Source organism: Ascaphus truei, chromosome 1 (assembly GCF_040206685.1).
Source record: "Ascaphus truei isolate aAscTru1 chromosome 1, aAscTru1.hap1, whole genome shotgun sequence".
NCBI classification, from domain to species: Eukaryota; Metazoa; Chordata; class Amphibia; order Anura; family Ascaphidae; genus Ascaphus; species Ascaphus truei.
The window spans coordinates 109,536,643-109,555,456 of record NC_134483.1 but is presented as its reverse complement, the minus strand read 5'-3'; the positions used below and the strand labels follow the sequence as shown (position 1 = coordinate 109,555,456).

Below are 18,814 nucleotides of genomic sequence, written 5' to 3'. Positions count from 1 at the left end.
GAGGACTGGATTTGAGTGCCATTGTTATGAGGCCAGCCAGTGCTCTTTGCTACATGACAGGCAAAAAAATATATATAAGTCTCTGTAAATAACTTATCAATGCAATTAGTTTCCTTAAAAAAAAAAAAAAAAGGCATTTATTTACACTTACGGTAATCTTCTCACTTATTTGCTTCCCATGCCTGTTTAATTCTAACCTTATCTGGTAATTATATGTATTTAACGTGATCTATTTAGCTAATGATGGCTGCACAATTAAACCGGAGAAAAATAGGGGAGAAAAAGAAAATCAATTTACCTGTATATACAACAGTTTACACGAAAGTTATTAGCTAGGGATCTTACAAACTCCCTAAAGCATTTGATTACTATGGGGGAATTAACGACCATTTTTACTGGTTATAATTTCCTAGAAGGTAAATGGCAGCCAGAAAAGTCACTGTACAGAGCACAGGTTACTGAAATCACAGTAGTAAGGAACACAGGCTTAAAATATTTACGCCCATTAATAGGTTGACGTTTTGGTCATGAAAAGGTCCAAATAGGGACCAAAACCTTGCTCTTTTCTAGGTTAAAATGTCATCAGTGGTTCACCGACAAGCACTGAAGTGCTGCTCATCTGCTTCCATGTGAATACATTTCTCCCAACACCTTGAAAGGACGATACCCTGTGACAGGTATGATTTCTTGGACTTGTGAGCGCTCCTCTACCTAGATCATTAACACGTGGAGTTTCAAATCCCGTGTCCTGATGTTGCAGCTTCCTATTGGCCCTGTGGACATGGGAGATTTGAAGAGGTTCCCAGAACTGACATAAATGCGGCTCCGAAGACTCCATGATTCCTATACATGCTGGGTACAATTTTTTGCAGTTGATGCCAATATTTTATCATTAAGGGCTAGTACGCTGCATTATTGTAATGCATAACCACTTCAGTGGAGGAACACTTACTTACAAGACTTCTATTGTACATTCCCCTAGACAGAGACTGGAACGCAAAGTTTAGCAATAAAGCACCCAAATCAGATTATTTCTTTAAAACACAGGTTAAATTGCAACCTAGAGAACAAGCAAACATTTTATGGAAAGAGTTTAGGATGATGAATGACCTAGAGTTGACCCTACTTGATATGACATACTTATCACACACGTCTCATTTTCATTCCTATATGTTCATCACCGGTGAGAGATGCAGATAGACTTGCTGTCCTCCGCACCACAGACAAGGAAGCAAAAGTCCACAGCTCCGGGACGGCATCTACCACGATTGAGCTGCAGGGGAGGGGTCTATACTTCTGAACGGGACCACCCCTGCAGCTTTAATCCTGTGAGCAGTAACCACGTGTGGCAGCTGCCCCTGGAGATACCAAGTCTTGCTACATCTGTGTACACACACACACACACTTTGTATGAATAATTAGGAAACATCTCACATAAAGAACTTTAGTATGTTTTTTTTTCTTGTGTATAGGAAGCTCCATCATCCTGTAAACAAGAAAACATTGTATATTTGCTCATTTGAACATATGTTATCTCCCCTCAAAGCAATTCTGAGTATATAATCAATGTTTCCCATAGCTCTGATGGTTCCCATGAAATCCTGTTACTTACAGCTGATGTCTACTATGCATGAATTTAAGGCTAGCAGCCTATTCGGGACTGATTCCTTTGATATTTGCTTATTGTTCACGCAAACCCTTTGATGTTGTGGTGAGGTGTTTATGAGCTTCTGGCAAAGTCTCCAAAGCAAGGAGTGTTAATCTTTTGTTTTGCTGATTTACATATTGAATATGCTAGTTTACTAGCTGCTCTCATTTATAGATTTCATTCTCCTTGCATTGTCTAATACCACTCAATGTGTGTATTTTAATTACAATTATTTTGTATGATTCTTTTTACATGTCTCCAGTCAGCGCTGATGCACGTTGTGTGGCTAATCAGTTGAACAAATTCCTCATGTTATGCAGTCAACTAGCAGAGAAAATGTGTAGTTCAGGGTACAAATTAGCTAGTTATCACAAAGAGAAAAACGAAACATATATTCCTTTTAAAGTGCACAAGCTGCACTGCACTATGATCATAACCCCAGCCCTTAAAACAAGTCCGAACTTCTAATGGCAATTTCAATATAAAGCAGTTTAGATTCCGCAAAAAATAAAAATGTAGCCACAAAATGTTGGCAAGTGTAGACGATGGGAAAAGTAAGGACCAAATCTTATATACACCGATTTGGATATACATATTTTCTTCTCAGAGGTTAGGAGGGCATCTTTGATGAGTGATATCATTGTTTTACACTGGAAGGCTAACGTGAGATTCACTGTCAATCCCTCTCTTCTGCCTCTTGATTCCTTTGTTGTTCTTAACCCATTTTTCAGTCATGTTTCTAGCCCAATTCCATTTAACCTTCTGGATGATAAACTCTCGCAGGGCGCTTATTACCTTTTGTATTGTAGGAAAACTTCTCAAAGAGAGAAAGATGCGTCGCACAGCACAAAAAATATAGATGAAGGCTGATGTGGGATAAAAATGAGCTTTATTTGCACAAGGTGCAAATAAAGCTCATTTTTATCCCACATCAGCCTTCATCTATATTTTTTGTGCTGTGCGACGCATCTTTCTCTCTTTGAGAAGTTTTCCTACATTGCTGCATTAAGTGTCTGCACGCTGAGTCCCTGCTGGTTTGCTGTTTCACTCACCGGGTCTGCCGTGACGTCATCAGGAAGCACGGTTCAGGCCGCCGGTCAGGTGACCGCCCTCCGCATCTGCGGGTATTGGGTTGGCGGTGAAGAGAGAAGATCACGAGCGGAGACACCCTGATTTCAGCCAGGAGAACCAATCACATCACACTGGGAAGACCCGCACAGGCTCAACAAACTACCACAAGGATTTACACGTGAGTTTCCCGTGTCCATACCTCATAGTGCTCATGGTGAGCCGGTTGGGGGGAATGATTATATATTATACCTCACTACACTAAGGTTGTGTATAGCCTGGGTCTATAAGATTTATTTCATCTTTCACCAGCTGGACTATGTTATATTCTGAGCGCCTGGAGGGTTAATCAAATGATTCACCCGTTTGTATGGTATACCTTTTGTATTGGTTTGTGCTTGTTTGTCCTTATTTGGTACAGTATGTCACTCTGTTTATGTAATTTACATAACTCTATACCCCCATTGTACCGAGCTGCAGGATATGTTGGCACTTTACAAACAACAACAATAAAAATATTAATATAGCTGTCTGCATTTGGCTTCAATAACAAAGCAGATCAGAGGCTGCCACCAAGACTAAGGCCGCGCTTATAGTAACGGTGAAGTGCTCGCGACCGCCGACTTCACACGTCGCTATAAGCGAAAGTTGTATTTGGTGCAGGAGCCCATGGGAGGGCGACACGGGTTGGGCGGAGGAGTGGCCGTGAACAGTTTACCCTTATTGGCTCAACCGCTCACGTGACTGATGTCATGCTGCCGTCGCTGGCCAAGACAAAAATCCTTGGCTTCAGCGACTTCGGTTGCTATGTCGCTGCACAGCACAATCGTGCCCACTATGGGCACCTGCAACAGACTTCAAGTGCTTGTGGCGGTGCTGTGCACCATCGCCAGTACTATAAGCACAGCCTAACACAGGAAACTATGAACTGACTGAGATATGATGGAAAAATCTGCTTTCTGGATTTTTTTTTTTTGTACACTATTATGATAGGGGAGATTAGACCAGTTTCAAGAGTTAACTAAATGAAATATACTGGCCGGATGCAACAGGGATCGACACAAAACAAAGCCATAGCAAAAGCTCAGCAGAAGACTGGGCACAAGAGACTTCTAGCTCACTAGGTACAGGGCGCTGCCAAAGCTAGCTTAACCTGGATGCCGCCTTGATTTGTTAGTTCCGTGATCTGAGTAATTCGGGGTGACTGCCTCTGGTTCCATAGTTTCCTTTCCTGTTGGTACCGAGACCAACCAAGCACAACTGTGGAGCCCTGATTGGCATTGGCTTTGATAGTTTTCTGACTTCTATCTGAAAACATGACTTCCTCTGCTGAGCTAGTCAGGTGTCAGGGGCTCTCCTGAAAAGGACCAATCATGGGTGTGGGTAATGACAGAAGCTCAGGAGGGGCTTTGGGAGTGTGGAAAATTGGAACTGACCAATGGGGGACGCAGGCCCCAATTCCCAATTTCAGCTCCTTACCTCCCGCAGGGGTAGGCTCCTTGCTCGAGGGCAGAGAACAATGCTCTGCTTTTGGAGTATGTACCTCAGCAGCTCACCTTTCCCCACTTCACAACTGTCCCCAGACACTGCACCTGGTCACACACAAAGGCTAGACCTCCGATTCACAATACGTATGCAGGCCACTGGACCATTGTTCCCTGGCCCAACATAGGGAAAACACAGCTATCAAACCGAAGCGAGAGATTAGCAGGGCTGGCAGCTATTTTCCAGCTCTGAGATGGTCAATCAACCTTATAAACTGGGTCGTCATCTTGACTGGTAGGAGAAACAAGTGGAGTTAACCTTCAATATACTGTACCATGCTGCCCCTACCACCACACTCGCATTTCTTTATTTCTGTTCAAATGCAATCTAATAATAAAATAAAACCCAAGCAGTAGAACTTTTGACATAGAAATAGACCTGGGTTGGCAATAAAGAAGTTTTGGGGAGGGTCATTTGGAGAAGAAAAAGAAAGAAAAATCCCTATGAAAGTCAATGACTAAAAATCACAATAAGAAGTTCAGACTATTTTTTACTGCATTTGCTATAATAAACATTAATTTATAAAAACAAATTACACATCTGGACATTGCTCACATTCCATCCATAAATCTTATGTTGTGTTATACTGTATATGTATATGTGTATATATATATATATATATGTAACCGTTCTATGGTACCCCACTGACATGAGATTGGGGGGGTACACTCCTTCTGGTCACTCTGGGTGGTCTGGGTGCTGTGACCTGCTGGTAAACAGGAGGGCTGAGTGCTCCGCGGTGTTGTGGGGAGAACCCAGGACAGGGACAGGAGGTGTGGTGTGGGACAGGTTACCTTGTTCTCTCAGGGTGCACAGCGCCTCCAGCCAGCAGGGTTCCCCTGGGGTCTCCAGAGGAGAGACCCCCACTGACACTCCATTCTCCAGACACAGGAACAGGGACACACACAGCAGCTTCTTTTCTGTGGATCTTTATTCAGCATAGGTGTGCAGACAGCATATAGCATGATATCACAGGCATGGTGTAATCTCTGCCTCTCTGCTCATGGCAGCATGAATTCCCCCCCTCTTACCCAGGTGGGGCAAGAGGGGGAGACCTCTTCTTGGCTTCTTATCTCTCTCAGCTCTCTCTCTAGACTAACTCACACTAACTGAATTTGGGAATATGTCTCAATTTGAATATCCTCAGGGAGTGTCTCTAGCTTTGAATCATTACAACTCAAAGCTGGATACCGATTGGCTCACACACACACATCAGGGTGTGTTCCAACCCATATCCACCCTTTGGATTAACACATTCAAATGTTGCTTAGGCCCGCCTCTGAATATTGCTACATACTCAGAGCTGAAAAGCAAAACAGACCAACTGGAGGAATTAACATTTCCACTGCCTGTTCTAACAGGACTGACAGAGGAAAGGCCCAGAAGAATACATAGCTGCCGAAGGCCAGGCTATATACTCCCTCTGGTAAAACTCCAACCGTCCCGGCTTGGACTACAGTAGGTATAACCCTTACCATACTGTGCAACACCTGTGAATTTACATGAGCTCAAATGCATTACCTCCTTTACATTCCAGCATAACATAACGGCATACACTGCATTACAGAGATACATTGCAATACAGGACTGAATAGAACCATTTCTATTACTACAGCAGTAAGTGCCAGATGGGCCAGAATGGCTTCCTTCACCCACTCTAATCAGTGAACCTCGACACTTCTCATGCAGGGGTCCCTTCTGCCTCCTCTCTGACCGGAGACAAAACACATTTCAGATTGCATTGAACTACTCCCCTCATCATCACAATCCACCCAATGCACAGACCCTTCCAATTGCATATCAGGCATAATAGACATAACATCACATTGTCCATAGTGAGCCACGGGGCTTCCGGGAGAAGAGGGCCTGGGGGTCAAGGGTCGCACCTTGGGACTGGTGATGGATGGGGAATGCGGGGCAGATGACTCAGGGACTGGAGCCTCCGGTGACAAGGGGCCAGCACCAAAGTCTCTAGAGGGCATGTTCAGGGAACTCTCCCCAGGAGGAGCAATGGCACAGTCGTGGGTCAAGTTCAATTTGCCCCTCCCTATGCTTTTACAGCAGCGGGCTTCAGCCAGCGCCTTGGCCTGAAGGGCCTCCCGGGACTTCTTCTGCTCCCTGCATGTCAGGAGGAAAGTATCAACCGGAAGCGTAGTACTTACCGGAGCGGCCTGGATCTCTCTGGAGCTCACCCGGCCGGGCAACTCGGCGGCCATCTTAGCTCCCGGTGGCGGAGTAGCGACAGTAGAATCGATGCAGTCAACAGGGGTGGTGCCGGCCGGCACTTCTCCTGCTGACGCCGCAGATACAGCTCTGCAGCTTTCTGGGCTTGATCCCAGCGGGGATCTGTAGACAGAACAAGCAGCTCACCGCCATTTGTAGCAGCAGGTCGGATCTCAGCAGCATCGGGTACGGTGGAGGCATCGGCCGATACCTCTGTGGTGTAGCACCCGCGCTGGCAGCGTGGGTCAGATAGAAGGCACCAGCAACAGTTACTGGAACTGACAGCTCCACAGCATACTCGGGTACGGTGGAGGTAATGGTAGAGACCTCAGTGATGTCATCAGCCTCTGTGCTGCTGACAGGCTTCTCAGCAGACACAACAACCACCAGTGTTTGAAGTGGAAGTGCATCTGGCTCCTCACTTCCTGTTGCTCCGTGGAACACTTAGCTCCTCCCCCTGGTAGATAGGATAGTCCAATCCAGAACAAGCAAAGGGGGAGGGGTTTGAACAGTTCCCGCACTTTCTTGCAAGCTGAAGATCAGCACAAGCTTGCAAAATGCAGAAATCCTTGCAGAACAGCACATGGCTTCCCTGGTAAGGTGGGAAACGCAATTTTGAGCACAAAGAGAGTCCATGCGGCCCCCAGAGGAGCTGGAGTCGCCATTTTGAGAGCACAAAATACATGACATCCCTGTAGGAGCAGGAAACGCCAAATTGAACATAGTCCAGCACAGTGTGGTCTCCGATTACATTCAGGAGCCACAAATACATTTCTGTCCCTGTAATCTTTGAGTATCACGCACCCTGGGGTAGCATCAGGGAACGCCTCGCACAGGGACGGCAGTAACTCTTACTGCTGGGTGCACAGGGACCTACAGACATTTCCCATGTTGTCCCTGCCCCCTTACCTCTCTCTTCGTCGTGGGGTGCAGAAGGGTGGCCACACTTCCCTGGGGACGCCTCAGGTCAGTCGCTCCTGCTGCAGTTCCATTAAGGGAATGTCAGCTCCCTGGTGAAGCATCAGGGACCTGTCTCCCTTTTCTTCTTAGATGGGGTGCACAGGGGTCATAGGCGTAATCCCCAGTTCCCTGTCCCCCTCACTCTCTGCTGTGGGTACAGGAGGGTGGCCACACTTCCCTGGGGACGCCTCAGGTCAGTCGCCCCTGCTGCAGTGCCATTAATAGGCAGCCAGCTCCCTGGTGAAGCCTCAGGAACCGGCCCCTATTTTCTTCTTGGTAATGTAGATGGGTGCACAGAGGTCCCTATGCAATCTTAGAGCAACCTCTGTCCCTTTGAAGGCATGTAAAGACGTACGCTCCCTGGTGCATAGCCACCAGGAATAGTCCCACAGCAAGGTCTTCTTCACTAGGGTAACCCCCTCCCTGGGGGAGCTTCAAGGAGGGGTTCCCTCACGGCAGAGTCTATGGCTGCTGTTCTGTGCTGCATACAAAGTCTTTGAAACTGCTGCATGGTCCTCTGTCGTTGAAAACCTGTCCCGTTGAAAAACCTGTCCTGTCCTGGGGAGCAGTCCTCCTCTCAGCAGCGCCTCCAAAATGTAACCCTTCTATGGTACCCCACCCGACATGAGATTGGGGGGGTACACTAGCAGACTTTTCAGCGTTGGGGAGGGGGCGGGGTTACAGACGGCAGGGTAAGTATCCAAGTTGCAGTCATGAAATCATTCTGAAGAATGATTTCATTGGCTGCCTTGGTCCCTGTGACGCTGCTTCAGCTCCAAAAAACGAAATTTTCGTTTATTGAAGCTGTAGTCAGCGGCAACTCCTGGCTTCGGAGGCAGGGCAGTTGCTACCCTGAAAACCAGTATTCAAATTGAATACTTTGTTGCTCACGGCAGCACGCACGTCAGCACGCCCTCCCTCTGAAGCCAGCACCCTGAACGAGGCCTAACACATTCAAATGTTGCTTAGGTCTGCCCCTGAATATTGCTACATAGTCAGAGCTGAAAAGCAAAACAGACCAACTGGAGGAATGAACCTTTCCACTGCCTGTTCTAACAGGACTGACAGAGGAAAGGCCCAGAAGAATACATAGCTTCCGAAGGCCAGGCTATATATACACATACACACATACACAGTGTTCGACAAATACGCATAACCACACGCCCGTGGCGAGTTGATTGGGTTGACGCGAGGAAGAAAGAGGGCCGGCTGGGTTCCTCTCCCCATCCTCTTCCTCTCCCCATCCTCTTCCTCTCCCCATCCCCATCTTCTCCCACACAAACACTCTCAGTCTGACACACACAGAGTCTGACACACACAGAGTCTGACACACACAGAGTCTGACACACACAGTCAGACACACACAGAGTCTGACACACACACACACACACACACACACACACACACACAGTCTGTAACACACACTCTGTCTGACCTCCCGTAGCTCACATGAAAAGGTTACAGAAGAAACAGACAGCACAGATCACCCTTCCCTCTCAGCTCACAGGCAGGAGGCGAGGACTGCACGCACGCTCCTAGGAGGGAGGGGGGGGAGGAGTGGGGAGAGGAGAGGGGAGAGCCAGGGGCAGCAGTGAGTGCCGGCAGCCAGGCGGAACCCCTGGGACTGCTCCATGGAGCCCCAGGGTTCCGCGGAGCCACGGTTGGGAATCCCTGGCTTAGGGCTGTCCTGTCCCAAGAATACCAGGGTGAGGAACACAACATTTCCTTTTTGAGCAGAAAGCTAAACCCGCAAGCAAAGAACTATTCAATAGTAGAAAAATAATGTTTGGCAATTAAATGGGCTTTAGAGGCTCTTCGGTATTACCTGTTAGGAAGAAAATTCACGTTAATTACAGGGAAATGCTGATGGGTTTTCTAGGGTACACTCCTTGATGTCCATGGTCGCTCACCCCAGTAGGAATGAGCTGGGGGGGGGGGGGGGGATATGTGAGAGGAAAGGTCAAGTTGGGTATGCAAAAGATACCTATCCCTACTAAGGGTTAAAGTCCCAGGGAAGGTTTTGCAAATGAAGCCACGTGCAGATCGCCTGGCCTTAATTAACAGAGTATAAGAAAGGGCAGGCTGGATCATTTCTTCCCTCTTCCCTTATTCCAGCTAAGGCCTCGGTCCCGCTGCGCTCGTTGGCGCGGGCGGCAATGTAGCGAGTTCCCCACCAGCAGGGGAATCCTCGCGAGCCGGTCCCGGTCCCCACTGGCGGCACAGCTGACTACACGCTGTCGCGCGTCAGCCGCTGGAGACACCAGAGAATGGTGTTTTCTAGCTTTGACGCGTGACGTGTGTGGCTGTGAGCCAATGGGGAGGGGAGGCTTCGGGAGGAGGAGAGGCTTCGGGGAGCGGGGAGGAGTGAAAGCAGGTGAGTGCCTTTCTCTGTGTGTGTGTCTGTGTGTGTGCGTGCCTGTAAGTGTGTGCCCGAGTGCGTGAGTGCCTGCCTCTGTCTGTGTGTGTGTGTGTGTGTATGAGTGCGTGAGTGCCTGCCTGTGTGCGCGCGCGTGTGTGTATGAGTGCGTGAGTGCCTGCCTGTGTGTGTGTGTGTGTGTGTGTGTGTGTGTGTGTGTGTATGTATGTATGAGTGCCTGCGTGTGTGTGTGTGTTTAATACTTACCGAAGCTCCAGCTCCAGTCCGTGGAGGGAGGGGGGGGGGAGAGTAGCGGGTCCCTCCGCTCAAGCCACGCCCCCCCTCCCTGTCAAACCGCCCACCACCCGCCCACCTCCCGCTCCGGCTCCCGCTCCCTACAGACCGCATATCGCGGTCTGTGTATCTCAGCGCACCGCCTGTCAGCAGTGCGGGTGCGCTGACTCTGGGAGCGGGGCCTTAGCCTTAGAGAGCTGGATGCGACAGACAGGCACTGGCCTGCAACAGGTTTGGTTTATATCATCTGTGTTTTATTGTTTGGTAAGTGGGAAAAACACCCAAAGATAGCTAGAGAATTGCTGCTAGTTAATGCTCAGATAGAGCTAGGATTTATTTTGATTCTTTTGTTTGTCTTGATTTTGTCTGCTGGAGTGACAAAGAAAATAAAGCCTTTAAACCTGAGCTGGATGGTCCTGTGACTGTGCTTACCCTAAAAGACAGTGGGTTTTAAGGCTCCCAGACAAAAACCCTTCACACAAAAATGGTATTTTGTCACAATACAAACACAAAATTGTGAAGATCAAGTGGACTAAAAATGTACAAATGACTAAATATTATTTTATTAATCACTCACAGTTAGTCCACAACAATATAAATTGCATATAAAGGTTGAGTTAAAAAAAAAAAAAAAACAGTGTCCCAAAAAAGGATTTCACCCCTGCTTAGCTGTCTCTTTAATTCTTCAGAGGAAAAAAAGACAAAATAAGGATGATGCCTTAGGAGAAAGAGTCGCCAGAAGAAGTTACTCGGCAAGAAAAGCGTTGGAGAGCGGTTTGAAAACTCTGCCACCCATCTAGGCTTCGATCGGCTTCCTGGTCCGTCATCACCCCTCAACATTTGAAGACACTGTGCCAGGATCGACGGCAGTGTATGTTAGAGAGGGATGTCGAGTACTGAAATGATCCACTTTCAAATGATATGTTTATGGGTGTAATACTTACCTTTTATTTCCCACTATGTAAAGCAATACTACATCATTAGAATATCTAGGCTGTGGTCCCAGTCAGCACTGTAGCATGCGCGCCCAGCGGGGGGGGGGGGGGCGGCGCATACACAGCGCTTCATCGCGACCTGCGGTCTGAGAGAGGGCTGCAGTGTTTGCGACGGGGGGGGCGTGGCTGGGGCTATCCAGGGGCGTGGCCATGACCTCACGCGGCTGGTTCGCCCTCATTGGCTTAACCGACGGCGGGGGTGTGGCCACACCTCCGTCGCAAAATGTGAACTCAATTTCCCTGTCTTTAGGAAAATCTTGTAGTACGGCGCAGCATTGAGGGGCGGTGCTTGTACGCACAGCACACGCCGAGGCATGCGCTGTAACAGGCACTGGGACTGCAGCCTTATTCCATGTATGCCTGTTAGTGGTTAGTTGGGGGCTTCTTCCAAACTAGTGAAGGACTGCACCAATTCCATTCAAAGATTAAGGCTTCAATACCCTCCTCAATACAAGAATGTATTGCACACAGTGTTGCTTTAGCAGGTATAGCAGTTTTTAGAAGAAAACTGCGATCTTTAGAAGTCATCTTGAAACAGGTTTTCACATCAGTATTACACAAAAAAAAAAAACTACAGAAAAATTTCACAATGAAATGCGTGACCAGCATAAAAAATATTAAATGTTTTTTTAAAATAGAACACAAAACAAAAATGGTCATGTTAGAGGGAAAGTACCTTAAAAACAATTGTTGTTGTTGCTGATAAAACTTTAATATGAATGAGCTGTTGTAGATGGAGACCCAATTCTCTTGAGCCCAAATAAATTTCCCCAAGTCTGAAACGGTTTAGACAGTTTTTAAAGACTCAGGGTGGCAGAGGTGAGGCATCGGTCACCCCGAGGTGCATTCTGGGTCCCAGAAGACAAATGATTTACAGCATTGCTTTTAAGTGCATCTCATTAATTGAAACTCTTTATTGGTAATAAATGCTTCTACGCCATTAGAAAACGTGTGTGTTGCTTCTATTAACTACAGTACCCTTAAATATATATCTTATTTATGTTGTACATTTGACAGCTTTTGTTTTGATGAATTTTAAACACTAAAAGGTGCCCCTATGACGATCAGTGAATGTCACAAGGGCCAGCATGCGAGTGGCCTATATTACATTCAGTAAATGTTAGTGGTTCTCTTTGCTTGTGCTTTGGTTGACAGACCCAAATACTGCTGTGTATATCATTAAATCTGAGCAAAATGCATTATTAGTATATAAAAATATTGATATATACAGTACAGGCAACTGCATATATACTCTATAATTCTGCAAAATTGCTTGTGATGTAATGTATTATTTAATGATAAGTTACAAGGGAGTTATGGTTCACATATTAGTATTGCCTCTTCCACAAAAAAAAAAAAAAAAACAAAGTGCTCATTCAAAAAGTCCCCAAGTGTGCTGGCATCCCGGACAAACAAGGTATTAACACAAAATAGCTCTGCGCTGAAAGAAAAAAAAGGCCAGGAAATATACAGCTTTAAAAAAAAAAAAAAAAAAAAAAAAAAAAATAGCTCCGCACATTTCACAGTAGAAGAGACTTTTGAGTTCCTGAAAGCATGTGTACAACTAGACCTATAAAGAACACAGATAGCACAACATGCAAAATGTCTATGCAGCTCCTGGAGAAATCTTTCTATAAGAAAGTAGTGAACATAGAACTCTCAGAGAGCAATGGGTGCTGTTGACGAACTGTCAAGACGCCAAAGACGTATGTAAAACACACACGGATCCAAGGTCTACATCAGGGGTGCTCAACTCCAATCCTCAAGCCTCCCCAACGGGTCAGGTTTTCAGGATATCCCAGCTTCAGCACAGGTGGCTCAAATCAGAGGTCCAGTCTTTGACGGGGCCTGATTGAGCCACCTATGCTGAAGCAGGGACTGATTGAGCCACCTGTGCTGAAGCAGGGATATCTTGAAAACGTGACCTGTTGGGGGGGCTTGAGGGCTGGAGTTGAGCACCCCTGGTCTACAAAACACTCATAAACACGGGCATCAAACTCTTACCTTGCATCCCTCATATAGCATTTTGTCCCGTTTCACATACTTATGGTGAAGAGCCTGGAAAAGGGAACACTCATGAGAAGCCATTAAAAGCAAAAAAAGAACCCTAGAACCCCAGAGATATATTTGTATGGTCTAAAAAATGGTTTGATACAATAGACTAAATGATAAATCCAGAATGCAACTCACTCTCCGGGATTCTGTTTTATTCTTTTAGTGGTATTTCATTACTCAACCCCTCTGTTGCACCTCCTATATATATATAGATAGTTTTTTTTTATTAAGATCTTGTACAGTAAGCCTGAAGAAATGATTGATTGCATACACTCTTAGGTGTTTTTGTTTTAGTCATGAAAAGGCCTCTTAATGGTGCAAGTATAGCCTGATATTCTACAACGAGGTAAAACCAACCGCAGCGTCTATGTCATTCCAATTATTATTTACAGCAGTAATCACCACACCATCTTTAATAAACGAATAGAAATAATCGAAATAAATCTGGTCAGCAGTACATTTTGCAGCCTCACCTGCGCTAAACATAAGCGTTTCCATATTGAACACTTCATGTCAGCAACCTGCACGTCTGTCATAATCTCTTTGGCGTCTTCCCGTTCGTTAGCTTTAATTTGACGGTCCTCTCGAGTTTCTTCTGTGGTGCCTTCAATTGGTTCCTGTGCACAACAAATGAAAAATATATATATATAAAAATTATTCTCCTTTCTTCCCCATAGCACGTAGGATTTTTACTCATTCAACCCATCTCTAAAATATATACAGCTCAACCCCGTTATAGCGCAATCCGCTATAACGTGGTTAGAGCATGGACCCCGAATTAAAAAAAAAAATAAACAAATTGTTTTGCGCACACACACACACACACACACACACACACACACACACACACACACACACACACACACACACACACACACACACACAGCCCCCCTTACCTTTGATGTCACAGCCCACCTGGGGGCATCGTGGGGCTGCTGGGGGAGGAACGGAGCAAGGCTGGGGGATCTGCGTGAGGCTGGGGGGGGGGGGGGTGGCGTTGCAAGAGGGGGGAAATCGGTGCGAGGCTTGAGGATAGTTGTGGGGATCCGTGGTTGGATGGTGGGGAGCCGCTGAGGGGAGTGCGGGGAATGCTGGGAGAACTACAGTGGCTGCTAGGGGACATGTAGGGCTGCCGGCGCCTCCCTCCACCTCCTCCCCCCAATCGGGCGCGCGGTGGCCATTTAAAAAAAATTTAGCACCCCAGTTATAGCGCGGTCGGATGGGGCAGCCCCCGAGGAACGCGCTATAACGGAGTTGAGCTATATATAGGTTTTATTTTTAATACGTTCCTTCACCTTGCAGGAAATATGCCAGTCCCTGCTGTTACTAATATTGCAAGCGTGTGTTTCTGGAGCTACTGTAATTTTGGTACCGGTTTATCAATTTAAATGGTCGGCTTTCGACGACTGTGACATGAATAAGTAATCTGCACGCTACAGCTCACGTAGATACCGTGTGCATACAACTACTAGGATGGGATTGAAGGTATGCTAATGCTCAGCACGGTCTAGTAACTTTGGAAACAAATGCCTCTGAACATTTTAGTTCGGAAATCCAAAGGGTTCAATGGTTTGTAATACAAATAATCCATGCCATTAGGAAGCCCATTAGTAAACCTTGCCTCTCAGGTCCTGCTGGTACCCAAGGGTTGATAGTGATTTTTGTTCCATGTAGTAAAAAGAAATAACTTTTTTTTAAAAGTCTAAAACCTTTGCAATTATATTAATGACACAAAAAAAACCACTGCATCCATGTTATTTTCTTCTTGATAAACATTTGAAAATAATAAACAGTAGATGATGAAAGTGATCATAATATGGTACAGTGATCATAATTTGTGTGTCGGAAGTTAGTGGCTGGTCCAATGAATTGAAGTACTAAAATCTGGCTATATAGCAATAGAAAAGCTTACCACGCCTGGTACATATTAACTAAACTCAGCAATGCTCTTATTTATACATCCGATGAAAGAACCCAAACTGGTAGTACGCTGCTCACAAAAGAAAGACAGTAAAGGACTAATTTAAACTGGGTTACTACAAAAGTCCTACCACTCGTTTCCAAAACACTGAAAAATCATGTGAGAGTGGTGGCAGGCTCTAATGCAGGGGTGGGGAACTCCAGTCCTCAAGGGCCACCAACAGGTCAGGCTTTCAGGAGAGTCCTGTTTCAGTACAGGTGGCTCAATCAGGCTCAGTTGAAGACTGAAACACCTGTGCTGAAGCAGGTATATCCTGAAAACCTGACCTGCTGATGGCCCTTGAGGACTGGAGTTGCTCACCTCTTCTCTAAATGCATTTACTCACTTTAAAAAAAACACAACAAAAAAAAACTTTTAAGTATCAGAAGAATAAAATGACCAACAGCTCTAACATTCAATTACAGAATTCCTTTTGATGTATCTATATCTATAAGTCTCAAATAATGTTTGTGTGTGTATGTCTCCCCCCTGTGTGATTGGCCCTGTGTTCCCCCTGTGTCATTGGCCACGGCGCACCCCCCACCACCCCCCCCTCACATTGCAAGGACCATCTCACTTGCAGTTGGAACCTAAGGAAAACAACTTGGCGAACCCACACTCCTCACCCCCCACTCCCATCCGCCGCTCCTCGGTGCAGGCCTCACCTCTCCCCCACCACCAACCCCCCACCCTCCGGTCACGCCACTACCGCGCAGGCCTCACCTCTCCCCTACCACCAACCCCCCACTCTCCGGTCACTTCACTCCCACCCGCCGAGGAGCGGCGCTGTCCTCACCTCGCCCCCACCAACCCCTCTCACCCGCCGCTCCTCACGGAAGAATACAGGGGAGGGGGCTTTGTGTGTGTGTGTGTGTGGGGGGGGGGGGGACAGTGTGTGGGGGGGGGGGGGGGGACAGACAGTGTGTGGGGGGGACAGTGTGTGTGGGGGGCGGGCAGTGTGTGTGTGGGGGGGGGGGGAGTGTGTGTGTGTGTGGGCAGTGTGTGTGTGGGGGGGGACAGTGTGTGTGTGTGTGTGTGTGTGTGTGTGTGTGTGTGTGTGTGTGTGTGTGTGTGTGTGTGTGTGTGTGTGTGTGTGTGTGTGTGTGTAGAACACTGTAGGGAGGGGGGGGAAAAGGAGCTGCCCAGGGGGGGGGGGGGGGGACACAAACAGAGAGGGGGGAGTGGAGAAAGACAGGGGGAGTGGGAAATTGTACTCCCGGGCAACGCCGGGTCTCTCAGCTAGTTATGAGATACAACACAAAGGAAATAAACTCATTCAGCTACCAATGAATCTTATGTAAGGATTAATAAAATATATTGAGTAGTTAGATCTCCATTTAAAGGAAATTGGGTCCATGCAGACCAGTTCCTGAATAGCTATGCAGGTTTCAATGTCAATGCTGCTTGCCATATAACTCTCTCTGCAGGCAATGTCAGCGCTAATGACTAATTGTTCACTGCCCTCCAACACAACAGATGCATATAAAAGCCCATTTATGATGCCGACAGGCTGTTGAGACAGCTTCTTAAGCAGCTGGTTCTTGAGCATAAGATCATGTTAGGCAGGTGGCATTGAGAGTTAAGGGCTCAGAGAATACTCTTTAGACAGTTATAACCCTTTTTGTTCACATGGCCGGCAACATAATGGCGCAAGTAATTTCCTGCAACAAACAAAATAGTATCTGCCAAACCAAAATGGGAAGTGTGATGCTGTAACGCAGGGGTTATCAACTTCAGTTGATAGGAAGGGGGGAGGGGAGGAGGGGGGGAGGGAGGGGGGGGAGGGGAGAGGGGGGGGAGGGGAGGAGGGAGGGGGGGGGAGGGGAGGAGGGAGGGGGGGGGAGGGGAGGAGGGAGGGGGGGGGAGGGGGGGAGGGGAGGAGGGAGGGGAGGGGGGGGGAGGGGGGGAGGGAGGAAAGAGGGAGGGAGGGAGGGAGGGAGGGAGGGGGGGAGGGAGGGAGGGAGGGAGGGAGGGGGGGAGGGAGGGGGGGAGGAAGGGAGGGAGGGAGGGGGGAGGAAGGGAGGGAGGGGGGAGGGAGGGAGGAAGGGAGGGAGGAGGGAGGGAGGGGGGAGGGAGGGGGGAGGGAGGGAGGGGGGAGGGAGGGGGGAGGGAGGGGGGAGGAAGGGAGGGAGGGAGGGGGGAGGAAGGGGGGAGGGAGGGAGGGGGGAGGAAGGGGGGAGGGAGGGAGGGGGGGAGGAAGGGAGGGAGGGGGGAGGAAGGGAGGGAGGGAGGGGGGAGGAAGGGAGGGAGGGAGGGAGGGGGGGAGGGAGGGAGGGGGGGAGGAAGGGAGGGAGGGGGGGAGGAAGGGAGGGGGGGAGGAAGGGAGGGGGGAAGGGAGGGAGGGAGGGGGGGAGGAAGGGAGGGAGGGAGGGGGGGAGGAAGGGAGGGAGGGAGGGAGGGAGGGGGGGAGGAAGGGAGGGGGGGAGGAAGGGAGGGAGGGGGGGAGGAAGGGAGGGAGGGAGGGGGGGAGGAAGGGAGGGAGGGGGGGAGGAAGGGAGGGGGGAAGGGAGGGAGGGGGGGAGGAAGGGAGGGAGGGGGGAGGAAGGGAGGGAGGGGGGGAGGAAGGGAGGGGGGGAGGAAGGGAGGGAGGGGGGGAGGAAGGGAGGGAGGGGGGGAGGAAGGGAGGGAGGGAGGGAGGGGGGGAGGAAGGGAGGGAGGGAGGGGGGGAGGAAGGGAGGGGGGGAGGAAGGGAGGGGGGGAGGAAGGGAGGGAGGGGGGGAGGAAGGGAGGGAGGGGGGGAGGAAGGGAGGGAGGGGGGGAGGAAGGGAGGGAGGGGGGGAGGAAGGGAGGGAGGGGGGGAGGAAGGGAGGGAGGGGGGGAGGAAGGGAGGGAGGGGGGGAGGGGGGAAGGAGGGAGGGAGGGAGGAGGAGGGAGGGGGGAGGGAGGGAGGGGGGGGGGAGGAGGGGGGGGGGAAGGGAGGGGAGAGGGAGTGGGGAGAGGGAGGGGGGGAGGGGAGAGGGGGAGGAAGGGGGGGAGGGGGAGGGAGGGGGGGAGGGGAGAGGGAGGGGAGAGGGAGGGGGGGAGGGGAGAGGGAGGGGGGGAGGGGAGAGGGAGGGAAGAGCAGGGTCTTGAGGACTCCAGTTTAGAATCTCTGCGTTAATGTTTGTTCTGTGGTATACACTGTGTGCCTCATTTACGGTGAGTAAACAAAACAATCAAGAGGTGGTCAGTTTGCCAGTCACTGCTGGATTCATTCTTATTTAAAAAAATAAAAATAAAAGCACAATGCTTATACTGTGTTAACAACAAAAGCAGCACCCACTTTTCTGCCAGTGAGGCTTGCAAAAGCACTATACGTGGTAAAGTCGAATACAGGAAAAAATAGCCCCTGGCAGAGGGAAGGGGCTCAAAGTCACAAGGAACTGGCACTTCAATAGAAGTTTCTCACTTCGTTACTATGTCATAAAGGCTTCCTATCACAAATTAAAGTGAAACGTTTGAGATTAATTCTTGGTAACATGTTCATTGGTCTTGAATCAGAAAACTATAGGCTTTTTTTTTTATATACATTTTATTTAACGTTAGATTGTTAACATGGCAGCCTGATGTGCTGAATCATCTAACCGCTGTGTTACATCAAAGTGTTACATTTAATGTTTCTGGCAGAGTTAATTTTGGAGTTGAAATTGGAGGTGAAGATCTGGACACGGCACAACAACTTTGCAGCTGTGAGAACTTAACTTTCTAAACGCTGTGATTCTTTGTACTCT

The 18,814-nt window shown here is 48.5% G+C and overlaps 1 protein-coding gene across 6 annotated transcripts in view; it reads right to left on the bottom strand.

The window, feature by feature from the left end:
• The window catches only part of SLF1 (SMC5/6 complex localization factor 1), a 144,614-nt gene that overhangs the window by 57,715 nt on the left and 68,085 nt on the right, over positions 1-18,814 (bottom strand). For all 6 annotated transcript variants that reach the window (XM_075593191.1, XM_075593186.1, XM_075593214.1 and 3 more), the window contains 2 exons: positions 13,618-13,761; positions 13,094-13,147 (listed from right to left, as the gene is read on the bottom strand). In XM_075593191.1, the coding sequence (XP_075449306.1) occupies positions 13,094-13,147; positions 13,618-13,761 (198 nt within the window). The remainder of the gene's footprint in view (positions 1-13,093; positions 13,148-13,617; positions 13,762-18,814) is intronic.